Source organism: Notamacropus eugenii, chromosome 2 (genome assembly GCF_028372415.1).
Source record: "Notamacropus eugenii isolate mMacEug1 chromosome 2, mMacEug1.pri_v2, whole genome shotgun sequence".
Lineage (NCBI taxonomy): Eukaryota > Metazoa > Chordata > Mammalia > Diprotodontia > Macropodidae > Notamacropus > Notamacropus eugenii.
The window spans coordinates 83,022,140-83,037,923 of NC_092873.1; the positions used below are offsets into that span (position 1 = coordinate 83,022,140).

At 34.4% G+C, this 15,784-nt stretch overlaps 1 protein-coding gene across 1 annotated transcript; it reads right to left on the bottom strand.

The window, feature by feature from the left end:
* Positions 1-777: 777 nt before the first annotated feature.
* On the bottom strand, positions 778-2,203 carry LOC140523604 (olfactory receptor 2B11-like). Its single transcript, XM_072638409.1, has one exon. It carries the CDS (start codon positions 2,114-2,116, stop codon positions 1,154-1,156), a length of 963 nt encoding a protein of 320 aa, XP_072494510.1. The 5' UTR covers positions 2,117-2,203; the 3' UTR covers positions 778-1,153.
* Positions 2,204-15,784: the final 13,581 nt, after the last annotated feature.

A 15,784-nucleotide genomic window follows, 5' to 3' on the forward strand; every position in this document is an offset into this window, starting at 1 on the left:
ACTCTTCCAAAATTAACAATTTGCACTTTTTGTCCTCCCTGCCAACTTACTGAGGGTGAAATGGGACCTAAAAGATGCTTTCTTTTGCATTTGAATTTCTCTTAGTAATAGTAATTAGGAAAAATATTTCATAAGATTATTACTGTTTTGTAATTCTACATTTGAAAAATGTGTGTATTTTTGGCTCCACTTATTCTTCAAGAAATGGTTCTTGGTCTTATAGATTTTTATTACTTCCTCTTATGTCTTGGATATCAGACCCTCGCTGAGGATATTTCATGTAAAGTTTTTTTTTTGTTAGTATTAATAGCTTCTCTTATTTTTATGGCTGCATTCATTCTATTAGGGCAAAAGATTTTCAGTATCATTAAATGCTAATTTTTTATTGATAGTCCCTATTATACTAATTAAGCTAAAAATTCTCCCCTTTTCCCTGTCTGTGAAAGGTGTCTTTTCTGGTTATTTTATCCTAGTCATACCCTATAATTTTTAATAAAAATCTTCATGTTATTTATACTGTTATCTATAGGTTTTCATTGCTCCCATATGCAAAAAAAAACCTAATCAAAAAAGAAATTTCTAGGCAAATAATTTCAGATTTATTTCAACTTATATATCTTTGGTAGAGGAAATTCTAATATATTTAGTAGTTTTTTCTTTGTAAATACATTTCTATGACTGAGTGCCAGAGCTGATAATAACCAAAATATGTTTTCTATACATTTTCATATGTGGGAAAATGGCTTCAAATATGATAGATTTGGCTGATTCACTCATTCAAGTACCTGCAATAGGTCCTATCATAGATAGTAAACTAGATACAAATTTAGATAACACAAGGCCTCTATCGTTAACTGTCCACAATCTGAGAACTTTAAGGCTAAGTTCAAGATCTAGATGCCCATATGATATGGTTGTAGCAGTAGACATCTTACAGTCATAGCATCTAGAGATTAAAGTAACTTCAGAGATAAATTAGTTCTTCCTCATGATTTCATATGTGAGAAAAATGGTCTTGAGGAATAAAATGTCTTAACTCATATGAAATATATATCAAGTAGTAGAGCTGAGATTTGAACCCAGGGCACCTAACTTCAAATCCAGGGTTCTCTTTACTACACCATTTTGAGAATAATTTAGACCTTACTCATAGCTATTTGACGCTGAATGTTAGTCCTCCTTTGGATCTGAAGATTCTCCTGAGTAAATTGCCTAGAGCTCCTTGCACATCCTTATTTCTCAAAGTGTAGATGAAAGGATTGAGTGTAGGGGTCACAACACCATAGAAAAGAGCCATGCATTTAGGCTGATCCCTGGTAATAGAAGAAGGGGGCTGGAGGTACATACTAATTGCAGGGCCATAAAACAATAAGACAACAATGAGATGGGAAGAACAGGTTCCAAAGGCTTTCTTCCTCCCCTCTGCAGACTGAATTTTCATAACCGCCTGCCCAATATAGGCATAGGAGGTAATAACTAAGGCCAAAGGAATAGCAAGGAAAAATACACAGACCACAGAAAGCCCAAGTTCATTGGAACTCGTATCACCACAAGCAGCCTTGATCAGTACAGGAATCTCACACACCACGTGGTCCAATTCATTGTGTCCACACATTGGCAGTTGCAATGTCAATGTCGCCTCTGATACTGCATATGTCAGGGCACTTAACAATACAATGGACACAAGTAAGATGCAGATCTGATGGTTCATGATGAGGGTGTAGCGAAGTGGTTTGCAGATAGCCACATAGCGATCCAAAGACATGACTGCTAGGAGAAGACACTCTGAGGCCCCCATAAAATGGAAGAAGTAAAGTTGAATGGCACATCCCATGTAACTGATTGTCTTCTTTGAACTCCCTAAGTTGAACAAAATCTGGGGAACAATGCTTGTGGTATAACAGATGTCCACAAAGGAGAGATTAGAGAGGAAAAAGTACATGGGGCTGTGGAGGTGGTGGTCCACCCTACAGACTAGAATAATGGAGATGTTGCCCAACAGAGCCAAGGGATAGATGAAAAGAAGAACGAGGAAGAGAGGAAGCTCCATCCATGCATGGTTTGAGAAACCTAATAAGATAAACACTTCTGGAAGACTTTCATTGCTCCCTGACATGATCTTCAGTAGCCTGCACCTTTGAGAATCAATAGAAACAGAATCAGATCAAAGCAATGTCATAACTTAAAAAACTGTTTCATGGTCAAAATAGCATATCAAATACCATTTTTAAAATGTATGTATAAATGAATCACAGTGGCCCTCTATACTTACTCATATCTAAAAAGAATCCTTATTGTAATATATCCATCAAGTGTCTTGAACACACTTAAAGATGAAGAACACATTGCTTCTTGAGGTAACTAGTTTCATGTAAGTCATTCATCCCCTATCTCTGGTCAAGGTAATCAATCACAAATTATTGTATAAAATGAATATGTTCCTAATCTTGATCCATAATATTGATATTTTTATATCAAAATTGAAGAAAAGCTTTCACAGAGACCTCTTTTCCAATTGCCCACTTGTCTGTTAAACTAGAGAAGAATACTCTCAAATCTTCTTTAAAATGAATAATGAGAAGGAATTTTTAAAGAATGAACTCTTTATATTCTGATGGAAAGGGAGAAAAAAGAGTGGTCTTAGAATCCTAATGTCACAAGAGGTCTTAGAGGTAGATAATTGAGACACGAGTTCTATAATTTTACTATGTTCCAAAGATGCTATGAGAAAAAGAAAATGGGGAAGAGTGGATACATTAAGAAAAAGTGGGAGAAAAGATGAAGGAATTTAAGACCCATAATCAGGTTCTGCGAGTTAAAAATATATGGAAAGAGTGAGAGGAGCAGGTGTCACTTGAATTTCACTTTCATCTAAACTGGTCAAAAGCTAGCAGAACACACACACAGTATGAGACAGAAATAAATTCAACTCAACAAGGTTATAAACAGAAACTGAAAGAGGCAGAAGAGGGATATAAGAGGGAAGCTGAATTCAGGAGGGAATTAATCATAAGCAAAATAAATTACAAATTTAGAGAGGATAAAGTAAAGAAATGGTTAAAGAGGGGTAAAAGTAATTAGAAATAAATACAGAGAGAGCAATACAGATTACAAAAAAGAATAAAAGAACAGAATAAAAAGAAATAAACATCTATTATAACTTTAAAATGTAGGTAGAATATATGTATATATGCATATGTGTGTGTGTTTGTGTGTATAATGTTAAGGTAATTTGAAGATCTTTCCTGCCTCTTAATAGGCCTGTATGACCTACTTTGAGTTTTAGCCCAGCACACATCTTGAATCACATGAAGTCTAAGTGGGAGGAGCTTGCTGAATGGGTGGAGCAGGAAGTATGCAGCAGGAAGAGAGAGTGAGGTAGAGCTGCCAGAGAGGCAGCAAGCAGAGCAGAGACAGAGCAGCTAGCCTGGGTGAGAGAGGTGCATTTTGTCCAAGGGAACTTGTTTATAGGGAGGCCTAATAGAGGGAAACCTTGAGGATGGCAGTCCTCCCTCTATTGGTAATGTGTACAAACTTACTTGTTACCATGATGAAATTGGCTTTCTGGCATATGAATAAATGTTTTGGTTTCATCTTTGAGGAGGAAAGTTTCTATTTTGAAAATTTAACCTGGAAATAAAGCTGCATATCCATAGTGACTGATGTGGGTATTGCATTGGTGCTACAATAGATTGAAAGATATAGGGATAATAAAAACAGTAAAAGAAAACTGTATCAAAAAGACTCTACACTACAATTTGGTTAAATTTATATCAGGGATAAAGTTGGTTTAATAACAAGAAAACCACTTAAGTAACCTTATTAATTGTAAAAATTATGTGATTATCTCAAGAGACTCAGAGAAATATTTTGACAAAATACAATACCCATTTCTTTTAGAGCATACAAATAAATGGACCTGTCCTTAAAATGATGAATTGTTGTTGTTCAATCATTTCTGACTGTTTGTGATCCCATTTGGGTTTTCTTGGTAACATTACAGCAGTGGTTTGCTATTTCCTTCTCCAGCTCATTTTATAAATGAGGAGCTGAGACAAAAAGGATTAAGTGAGTTGCCCACGGACACACAGCTAGTCAGTGTCTGAAGTCGGATTTGAAGTCAGGAAAATGAGTCTTCCTGACTCCAGACTAACTCTCTATCCACTGCATCACCTAGCTGCCCCAAATGATGTAATAGTATTTATTTAAAAGCTTAAGCAACTACTAGAGCAGTTGGAAGCCTTTCTAATAAATTCAAAAGGGAAACCAGCACATCCCTTGCAACAATTTTTATTTCACATCAGGTTAGTAATGCTGGTTATAGCAATAAGATAAGGAAAAGAAATTTGGAGATAATTATTGGTAAAGAACCCCCTCCATACAAAATTATTATTCTTTCTGGGTGACATGTCGGTATACTTGAAGAACACTAATGTGTCAACTAGAAAATAATTGAAACAATAACTGGCAAGTTTGCAGAATGTAAAATAAATCTACCTAGATTAATATCAGCCAATAAGGATAAAATAGAAAGGAAAATGTTCATTCAAATTTGCCATAGAATGAACAAAATCTTTAAGTGTCTTTCTTTCAAAACAGAGGCACAAGATCTATATAAAGAGAGTAACAAACAACTGCTTACAAATTTAGTACAGACCTAAATAATTGTTTAAAATATCAGTTGCTCAAATGTTGAGTGGACCAATTTAATTAAAATAAAATACTACCAAAATTATTTTACTTTTCAGTGACATATCAAACTACCAAAAGTCAAGAATATCAAAAGAAATAATTAGAAAATTAATGACAACGTATACTACAAGGCAGTAATTGTAAAAACAAGAGTACTGGTTCTTAAAAAGAAAGCCATAAGTAGAGGAGATTAGGTGCAAAATATGGAAATAAAAACATGTAAAATTTTATTATTCAATAAATACAAACACATTAGTTGGAGGACTTACTTTTTGACAAAACTGCTTGGAAAATAGGATAACATCATGGAAATATTAAATTTATACCAATACCTCATACCTTTGACCAAGACAAACTCCAAATGGATTTCTGCCATATATATATATATATATATATATATATATATATATATATATATATATATATATATATATATATATATATATATATATTTACGTATATGCACATATTTATTTTTACTTATATATTAAAAATATATTTAAAAAACCACATATATTAAAAAACATTTTTAAATATATTTTAAAAAACACATCATAAACAAATTACAGAAATGAGGAAAACCATCTGTCATCCCTATGGACAGAAGAAATGTTCCTCATAAAACAAGGAACAAGAGAGGATCACAGAAGATAAGATCAATCATTTTAATTATATAAAATTTTAATTGCATAAACAAATCTAATAAAACTGACAATTAGCTTGGAGGGAAATATTGTAGTATTTTCTCTGATAGAGATCTCAATTGCAAGATATATAAAGAATGACTTCGAATTCATAAAAAGTTATTCTTCCCCTTTCTCAAGGAAGACAATCAGGACATTAAACACAATATTAAAAATGCTGCAAAACACTACTAATTAAAGAAATTTTGAGATTCCACAAGTAGCATGAAATTCCATTCCATCACAGTGGCAAACATAACAAAAAAAAGAGCAAAATGATAAATGTTGGAGTGGCTACATGAAAACAGGCACATTTTTGAACCTGTAAATGGGTACAGACATTCTTTGAAGAAAGTTGAAATTATGTACAAAAGGTTCCTAAAGACAAATATCAGTTAGATCTGTATCACAAGGACATTAGGAAAGAAGAAAATCACCTTTATGTACAAAAACATTTTAAGTAAATTTTTTTTTATGGTAGTAAAAACAACAACAGGAAATGAAGGGCCTGGGGATATCCTTCGATTGAGAAATGGCTGAATAAATTGTGGTATATGAATGTGATGGAATACTATTATGCTATTAGAAATTATGAAGTAGAGATTTCAAAAAAGTATGGAAAGACTTATAGGAATTGAAAGAATGAAATAACCAGACCCAGCAAAACAATTTACATACCACCACACGAATACTGTAAAAATGAACAACATGAGAACTTTTTCAACTGATTAAGAATGAAATTAACAGAACCAGAACATTTACAAGATAACATTATAAAAAGAAACTTAATACACTAACCCTCTATGATTCCAGAGCCCTGATGAAACATGTAATATATTACAGAGAATTGATGGATTAATGGTATAGAAGGAGTTACATATATATGTATATATATATACACATATGTGTATGTGTATATATACACACACAAATGTATGTAGGTACACACACATATATATGTATATATATTCAAATATATTTGTATATAGACAATGAATTTCTTTTAGCTTATAACAAGTTACCTCTCATGAAGTAAGAATAATTTAAGAATGCTTGTAGTATAAAAACAAAACACAACAAAAAAATGTTTTTTAAAAAGATGGCAATATACATGCATGCAAACACACGTATATATGTATATATTTAAAACGCAGACCTTCTTTTCCTCCATTTAATGATGAACATCCTTAATTTGTCCTGTTTTATTGTCCTCTTGATTTGTCCGCTTTTGCATAGCTCTTTTTATTTCTCCTAGTTTTCCCCCTCAAGCTATAGCTAATCACTCACATATTTTTTTTAATTTGTTCTTTAGAAAGTGTACACTATTATAGAATTTCATTGCAAAATTATATTGTTATTGTTTTTAAATGGTTGAGAGTTAGAGAGGGAGCAAAAGAGAAAACCATCAATAAAGAAAGACACAGGGCAGGAGGGTAAATAATCTACAATGAATTCATCTGACTTTTCTCCCTGGTCTACCAAATTTGCCATTAACAGCTGCAATCAGATGAGTTTGCTCTGCTATATACTACCATTGTGACCTCTGACAAATCACTGAACATCTCTAGGATGCAGTTTCTTCATTAGCAAATTGAGGGTGATATGAGGGTGATATTTATTCTTAAAATATTTTAATATAATTTTTAATTTCATATGACATAAACACTGTGCAGAAAAACCTTTGCACATGGGGACCATGACACATAGAAAATATTATATTTATTATCCTTACACTATCATCTCTTTTCCAAGGGAGAAAAAAGCACAACCTCAATTAATTATTAATTAATCATTAATTAATCAATTAATATATAACCTATATATATACATATATATATCAAGAACTTTGTCAAATCAAAGGAATACACGTCCTTCTCGAGTTGATAAATGGTCAAATGATATGAATTGACAATTTTCCAAAGAAATTAAAACAATTTATAGCCATATGAAAAAAAGTTTGAAATCATTATTAATAAACGCAAATTGAAACAACCTTGAGATAACATTTTACACCTATCAGACTGGTAGTATGACAGAAGGAGAAAACAATAAATCCTGAAAGGGATGTGGAAAATTGGGACAATTAATTTGCTGTTGGTGGAACTCTTAACTAATCCAACCACTTCGGAGAGTCATCTGGAATTATTCACAAAGTGTTATTAAATTATCTATACGTTTTGACCCAGGGGTACTACTATTATGTATGTTTCCAAAGATCATTAGGAAAAAAGAAAAATAATCTATGTGTTCTAAAATAACAGCTCTCTTTGTGGTAACAAAGAAATGGAAATTGCAGGGATGCCTATCAATTGGGTAATATCTAAGCAATTTGTAGTCTATGATTGTGGTGGAATACTACTGTGCTATAAGAAATGATGAGCTCAAGGATTCCAGAAAAACTTGGAAAGACTTGCATGAAATAATGAAAAGCACAATGAACAGAACCAAGAGAACATTGTATACAGTAACAGTAACATTGTTTTAAAAATAATTTTGAGTGACCAGTCATTTTGACTATTACAAAAACTCAAATTAACTACAAAGGACCTATAAAAAGAAGATGTTATCTGCATCAAGAGAAAGAACTGATAAATAGAAGTATGTATAACATTGTTCTATTTACAGTATGTTTTTCCATATTTGTGTCTAATGGTAGCAATTTCTAGGGCGGTAAGGCAGGAGGTTAAAAAAAAGCTACATGATAACTATTATATATTTAAAAGGAATAGCAAATTGTATGTAATAGATTTGCAGTTTCATGAGCAATCCTCTTTTTTTCTATTTTATTTTGTTATGGAAATGCTTGCTTTATTTGTTTAGAATAAAAAAATAACAAAAAAGCAAAAACCAAAACCAAGTTGCCTACTGGTTTCTTGATTTTATGTCTTTTTGAATTCTTCATTTTATTTGTCCATTCAATGATATTTTAGCTTTAATTTTATCTTCTCTTATTTTTTATTTGTTTAGTATTTCTCGTTAATTTAGTGTTGTTGTTTTTAAGTATTTCAGTTAAGTCCAGCTGTTTGTGACCCTGTGGACCATACTGTCTATGGGATTTTCTTGACAAAGATACTGGAGTGGTTTGTCATGTCCTTCTCCAGTGGATTAAGGGGAATAGAGGTAAAGTGACTTACCCAGGACTGGATAATTAGTAAATGTCTGAGACTGGATTTGAACTCAAGTCTTCCTGACTCCAGATCCAGTGCTCTATCCACTGAGCTTTTAGCTATTTCTCAATTTAGGATTATTAATTGGCTATTTTTTAGGTTCTTAATTATATATTCAGTTCATCAACCTTTTTTTTGTTTTCCCCCAGACAAACATTGTCATCAGATTATTTTAGATCCATCACATAACATTTGTTGTCTCATTGAAATTATTCATCATTCAATACAATACATGTAATTTATTATATCCATAAATTGATCTTTAATGCATTCCTTATTCACATAATCAGTACCGAATCTCCATACATATATGTATATATATATACATATATCTTTATGTAACCCTCCCACTCATACTCCTAGCCCCAGTTGGGTGGGACAGCTACTTGAATGACAGACTTTTTGTGATGCAGTCTCTCAGCTTATTAATAGTTACATGTTTCCTGTCACAGGAACATATCATAAGTAGTATTTTCCCTGTTTTATTTAATGATTCATAGTGTTCCTGCTTTATTTTCTTTAAGGAATGTTTTCTTAACTATGTTTTATGTTCTCATTAATGACCATTTTTTAAATGAAACACATGATATTAAAAAAATGAATACTCTTTTTAACTCTCATTTGGAAATTCCCAAAACTCTTAAATTTACTTATTCAACAATCTCTCTGTCTCTGTTTCTGTCTATCTCTCTCCCTCTCTCTCTCTCTCTCTCTCTCTCTCTCTCTCTCTCTCTCTCTCTCTCTCTCTCTCTCTGCCTCTCTGTCTTACACACACACACACACACACACACACACACACACACACACACACACACTCATATCTCTTTCTGTTATATTTGTCTGTCTCCAAATGGTGAATATTACATTTTTTCCTTTGATTGTTGGGTAATTATAAATGTCTTTTATGCAGTTAACTTAGGTTTTACATTAAACATCATAACATTTATTTTAAACATATGAACATGTATACATATACACATGACAATACTTGATTTTTTTCTAGTCATTTTAAGTAAAATATAATTTCACTACCTCATTTGTTATTACCAAGAAATAATGATTACAACTTCCCATTTGGTAATTGCATGAAGAATAATAAATTTTTTTCAGGATGTTAATTTTCATTCTGTGTATATCAGTATGCCACTATTCAAGTTTTCTTGCATAGAGGTTTATCCGCAGACTGAATACAAATGACAAAGGTATAGCTGGGGCAAACCATCTCCATGATTTATTTTCACCTTCCACAGAATACATAAAATGTAGTGCGATATAATGGATAGTTTACTTGATATAGAGTCAGGGGGGCCTTCAATTCCAACCCTGCAGCTCACTAGAAATATAACAATGGTCAAGTTGCTTATATTGTCTGAACCCCCTTCAACACTCTAAAGCCCTAAGCAATAGATAGACAGACAGACAGACAGACAGAGAGAGAGATGATAGATAGATGATAGATAACAGATAGATAGATGGATAGACAGATGGATGGATAGATATTTGATATGTATTAATAGAAGTTCCAAAACTGATGAAATAATACATCCTTAACAAGTGTGTTTTTGTATTTTAAGATAGATAGATAAAAATATTTATTAAGCATTTACTATGTTCTAAACATAGTAAGCACTGAAAATACAAATATAAGTTAACAACACAGCTCTTACCAAGGAGCTTTCATTACAATAGCCTAAAGACAATATGCAAAAAAAGGATCTAAGATGTTTCTTTAGAAGGAATGGATCAAATTCTTTGTTTCTTTTTTGCTGGATCAGGTTGGGAGTACAAATTACTTTGGCATATGCATTTTTAAACTTTTCCCTGAAAGCTCTAAATTTTATCATTAAGTCCACCCTTCTGTGTGTTATAGCTCTCTTATTGTTCTTCTAAAATATTTTGAAAGTACTTGAAGTTTTCCCATTGTCATTTCACTATAATATTTTTCCCTTTGAGGATTTTTTAGTCTATTTCCTTTGATGCATCAGACTTATTGAATGCATTGACTCTTTTCTAAATTATTTGCTCAGTTTTTCTTACTTTGTCAGTCTCTGTTATTACCACTTGTTTTCTTTTGTAAACCTTGCTACTCCTATTAGATGACTCTTTGCTACTGTAGTGGGGTTTTTGTACAGGCCCAACCTTCTTAGAACTCTCCTCTATCCAATGTAACCTGTTACACCTTCTGACCACAATGACTGGGTGACCTCTATAATTTCTCTTCATTGGGGTGTGGGGTGTATGGCTGACTGACCACCAAGACCCATTTCATTTCCTTCTCTGTGTGTTTTCTGTAGTGGTGCAACAAACTCTTTGAGATTCATTACTATGATATACAAGAATTTAAGTTGCTTGATCCAGACATTATTTAATTTTTTTACTTTCTATCAACAGGTTCTAGCATGAAGACTTGTATATTGAATTGTGCAAGCATTTCTCAAATGTATGAATACAGTCCTAATCTGCTTGAGACACATCAAATCCTATGCTCCATTTTCCACCTGTACAAGAAGCCAAGAGTCATCATTTTCAAGTCTACCTCAAATAGCAGACCCATATTTTCTAGGAGCCAGTGCTTCAGACAATAGACCTTTCACCTTTAAGGGCTAGAGCCTGGATAGCAGGCTCCTTGATTATAGTTCCAGAACTTCCAACAATCACCTCTAATTTGAAGGATAAAAAACAATCCCTCTTCTTTCCTATTCGAAAGCATCTTAAGGGCAGGAAGTCCAAGTTAAAAGGTACTACATCCTTTTTGCCTGGCAAATCCCTCTATAATACTGTTCCAATCCCTATGACACAGAATTTTCATTTAATTAATAAAAAAAAAGTAAACATTCATTTCCTGGTCTCTCATCTCCATTTAAGCCTTGCCCCTTCAGTGGCCCAATCTAGAACATCCAACTCTATCCAATGTGCTCTCTGGAATCTCTGTGCTGTACACAGTTCACTTTTCTTGATCCTAGACCCCTTCCTATCATTCTTAATTTCATCTTGGCAGTTTTCCAATATCTACCCTCACTAAGAAAACAGTTTTTTTTTTTATCCAAAATCTTGTCAGTATTGATAGCACTCTCTCTCATACCCCTTTACCCACTAGTTGTGGATAAGAAATTGGATTATCTCTTGCTCTCCTTTATCAGTCCATGACCCTTTCTTTTCATTATGACCCAACAACTTATCTTCCTTTGAAGTTTAACCTTTTGAAACATATCTCCCAGTTCACATCTTATGATAGTTATCTATTGAACTTCAGATTATTTTCTTTCCTTTTTCAAAGAGTTCAATACCTAATGATCATTTTTCTCTACCTATTTACCACTGTTCATATACCAAGAGACTTTAAAATACATAATGATGTTCCTTTAAACTCCTTGACATAGTTCCTTGACTCATAATGATCATAATGTAGATAGACTCATATTGACCATAATGTCTCAGAAGTGAGGGAATAGATAATATACCCCCAAAAAGTTCTTTCTAGTGCTTTGAATAAATGAAACAAGACAAATGTCTTTGTACTCACCCACTTGGGATGAATGCCTTCTTTTGAATACAATTGTGAAGGATAAAAGTGGAATTAAAAGATATCAAGAAAGTTTCTAAGAGAATGAAAAATTCACAGTCCAGAGGTGAGTACCTTAAATATTGGTATCAAAACCATATATTCCAAAACTCACTTACAAAATGGGCAAGTAAGAAAAAAGGGTGGAGAAGCATGGGTTGCTAAGGGTGAAAGATATCAGTTGCTAATTTTTCACCTTTGCTCCAGTTGTAAGGGTATAAAGCTTGTTTTCAAACAGGATTTATGTACCTGTACCAGACAATTCATAAGGGAGTTGTGTGTGTGTATGTCTGTGTGTACATGTGGGGGGGGGGGCGTTGGTGGAGGGAGATGGAGAGGGAGAGAGAGAGCAAGAGTTCCCTGGAGAATGTATATGCCTCTCTGGTGCAATTATCCCCTTTGATTCAGATTGCATTAGTGCTGATGGCATACTTATGTAGTTACTGGGACAAGTGTAATCACTCCTTACAAGCAATTTAAAAAAAGAGAACTAAATGAGATGCATACATTTAATACATGCCCTTACTAATTGGGACATCATTTTAAAATGTAGACTTGCCTACATTAAATTTTCTTTAAATCATGCAAAATCTACTTTCCCTCCCATCCACTTCTTTACCCCAACTGAAAAAGAAATACAAAACTCCTATTATAAACATGTATAGTTAAGCAAAATAAATTTACACATTTTCTATCCTCCACCCCACAAGGAAGCAGCATTTTTCACTCTGAGTTTTGTGATTATTGAAAAGTCTAAGAGACATAGTTTCTGGGTGACTAATAATGAATTTATTAATTATGGATAGCAAGTAATTTATAAATCAATGGTTTTTTCTCATAAACCAAAGATGCCCCTGGAAAACATACATTGCTTTAAAAGCCTTTGGACAAAGTAATGCACCTAAAGATGGAAATCAACTCTCATTGGTTAATAATCAGTGTGAAGGTGAGGATGTGGACAAAACTTTTCAGCTTGTCCTGTTATGAACATGAGCCAATCATGAGACTCAGTCACCTTCAGTAATCTGAACAAAAGAATTAATCTTCACTCAGACTGCTCTGGCTGGTTTTCCCCTTTATAAGCTAGGTCACTAAGGGAAATGTTTCAAGGACAGGAACTTATTTCCTAAGGACAAGATCTTTCTTAAACTGGATTTATAAGGTCTTTTGGTTGAATAGAGTCTCACACAAGATTGGGAAGCATGTACTCAGAGGAATTGGACAATCTCATCTATCAGCAATGTCTTTCAAAGACTGAGTGAATAAATTATATGGGCTGATTTCTAAATTAGGAAAGAGAAATGAAAACCTTAATCTTAATTCAGTAATTGGCTATTAATATAAGAGAGAAATAATCATTTCTCTCATTTTTCCCATTTGATTCTATTGAGAAATGCAGTCTTCTCAAAGAATCTTTAACTGACATGATAAACACTTCAGGTATTTCCAACTCTGGTACTTATGATAGGAAACAATGTGAGGGGAAAAGGAAGAGAGATCGATTGATTCATTGACATGAACCATTAGGAGCAGTCCTCTTTGGTAAACAAATCTTATAGAGAAAAGGCATAAAAGGAAAAAGTAAATAGTAAAATTAAATTAAATTGTCCATTTCATAGGTACATAATATCTTAAGGTTCAGAAGTTTCATCTCAGACAGCCATCTGGTTCCTAGAAACATCTCCTGATGCAGCACTCTGGTCTGGCTATGGACTCAGAGCAGTTTCCAGCTGATTGGCTTCTCTAGTTCAGATCACTTATAGAGATCGTCTTCTCTGCTAAAAAATCTAATACAAAATTGATACCAACACAAATTTATATATATTTTGCAAATAACTGGGCCAAATACTGATAGAAAATCAAAATGGGAAATCTTTGAAAGAAGAGAATTGACATTCTTAGGTTAGCCATTTGTCATGTTGATTTATCCAGGAAACACAAATAGAAACTGAAAAACTGGAAAACTCTGAATCCATGTTTTATGCATGACATTGTTCATTCCCCCATTAAGAGGGTAAGACTCTGTTAAGAACTAAAAATGAACACTGTCTATAAAATGACCTTTAATAAAATAATCAGTTCTCTTAACAGTTGCCATATTAACTACAATTAAAATTAACTACAATAAAAATGACAAGGGATGGGGGAGGAGCCAAGATGGCAGAATAGAAACACGCACATATGCTAGCTCCGAACTCACAGCCCATAAAATATCTGTAAAAAACATTCTGGAGGAACAAATTCTGGAGCAGCAGAAGCCACAGAACAATGGAGCAGACGAGATTTCTGTTCCAGAGAGACCTGACACGAAAGGTCCATCGCGCCCCGGACTGGGAGCCAAGCCCAGCCCTGCCATGGCTGGGCGGCACCAAGAGGAGCAGATCCGAGCAGGCTTCAGGGACAGAATCTCCAGCGGCTACGCGGGTCCCTCCACCCACAGGTGACAAGGGTCGATGAGAGAGTCTTTTTGGGTGGCCGACAGGGGAGTGGGGTGTCCCCGTGGCTCAGGCTCCCTCGGGAGGCAGCAGCGGAGGCTGGAGCAGACCAGGGCTCCCTAAGCAGACAGGAGCCCAGATCCATTGTTAAAGGTTTCCACATAAACCCCCTGAGGGAACTGAGCCCCGTGAGGCGGCCCTGCCCCCACCTGAGCACCTGAACTTAATCTCACACTGAATAGCAGCCCTGCCCCCACCCAAAGCCCTGAGGCTGGGAAGCAGCATTTGAATCTCAGACCCTAAGTGCTGGCTGGAAGTATCTGGAAGCAAAGTGTGTGTAGAAAGGACACTCAGAAGTCAAGTCACTGGCTGGGAAAATGCCCAGAAAAGGGAAAAGAAATAAGACTATAGAAGGTTACTTTCTTGGTGAACAGGCATTTCCTCCCTTCCTATCTGATGAGGAAGAACAATGCTTACCATCAGGGAAAGACACAGAAGTCAAGGCTTCTGTATCCCAGCCCACTCAATGGGCTCAGGTCATGGAAGAGCTCAAAAAGGATTTTGAAAATCAAGTTAGAGAGGTGGAGGAAAAACTGGGAAGAGAAATGAGAGACATGCAGGTAAAGCATGAACAGCAGGTCAGCACCCTGCTAAAGGAGACCCAAAAAAATGCTGAAGAAAATAACACCTTGAAAAATAGGCTAACACAATTGGCAAAAGAGGTTCAAAAAGCCAATGAGGAGAAGAATGTTTTAAAAAGAAGAATTAGCCACATGGAAAAGGAGGTTCAAAAGCTCACTGAAGAAAATAGCTCTTTCAAAATTAGAATGGAACAGATGGAGGCCAATGACTTTATGAGAAACCAAGAAATCACAAAACAAAACCAAAAGAATGAAAAAATGGAAGATTATGTGAAATATCTCATTGGAAAAACAACTGACCTGGAAAATAGATCCAGGAGAGACAATTTAAAAATTATGGGCCTACCTGAAAGCCATGCTCAAAAAAAGAGCCTAGACATCATCTTTCATGAAATTATCAAGGAAAACTGCCCTGAGATTCTAGAACCAGAGGGCAAAATAAGTATTCAAGGAAGCCACAGATCACCTCCTGAAAGAGATCCAAAAAGAGAAACTCCTAGGAACATTGTGGCCAAATTCCAGAGTTCCCAGGTCAAGGAGAAAATATTGCAAGCAGCTAGAAAGAAACAATTCAAGTATTGTGGAAATACAATCAGGATAACAC

Coding starts and splice junctions, on each gene's coding strand:
- LOC140523604 (XM_072638409.1), bottom strand. CDS start 2,116: ATGTCAGGGAGCAATGAAAGTCTTCCAGAAGTGTTTATCTTATTAGGT.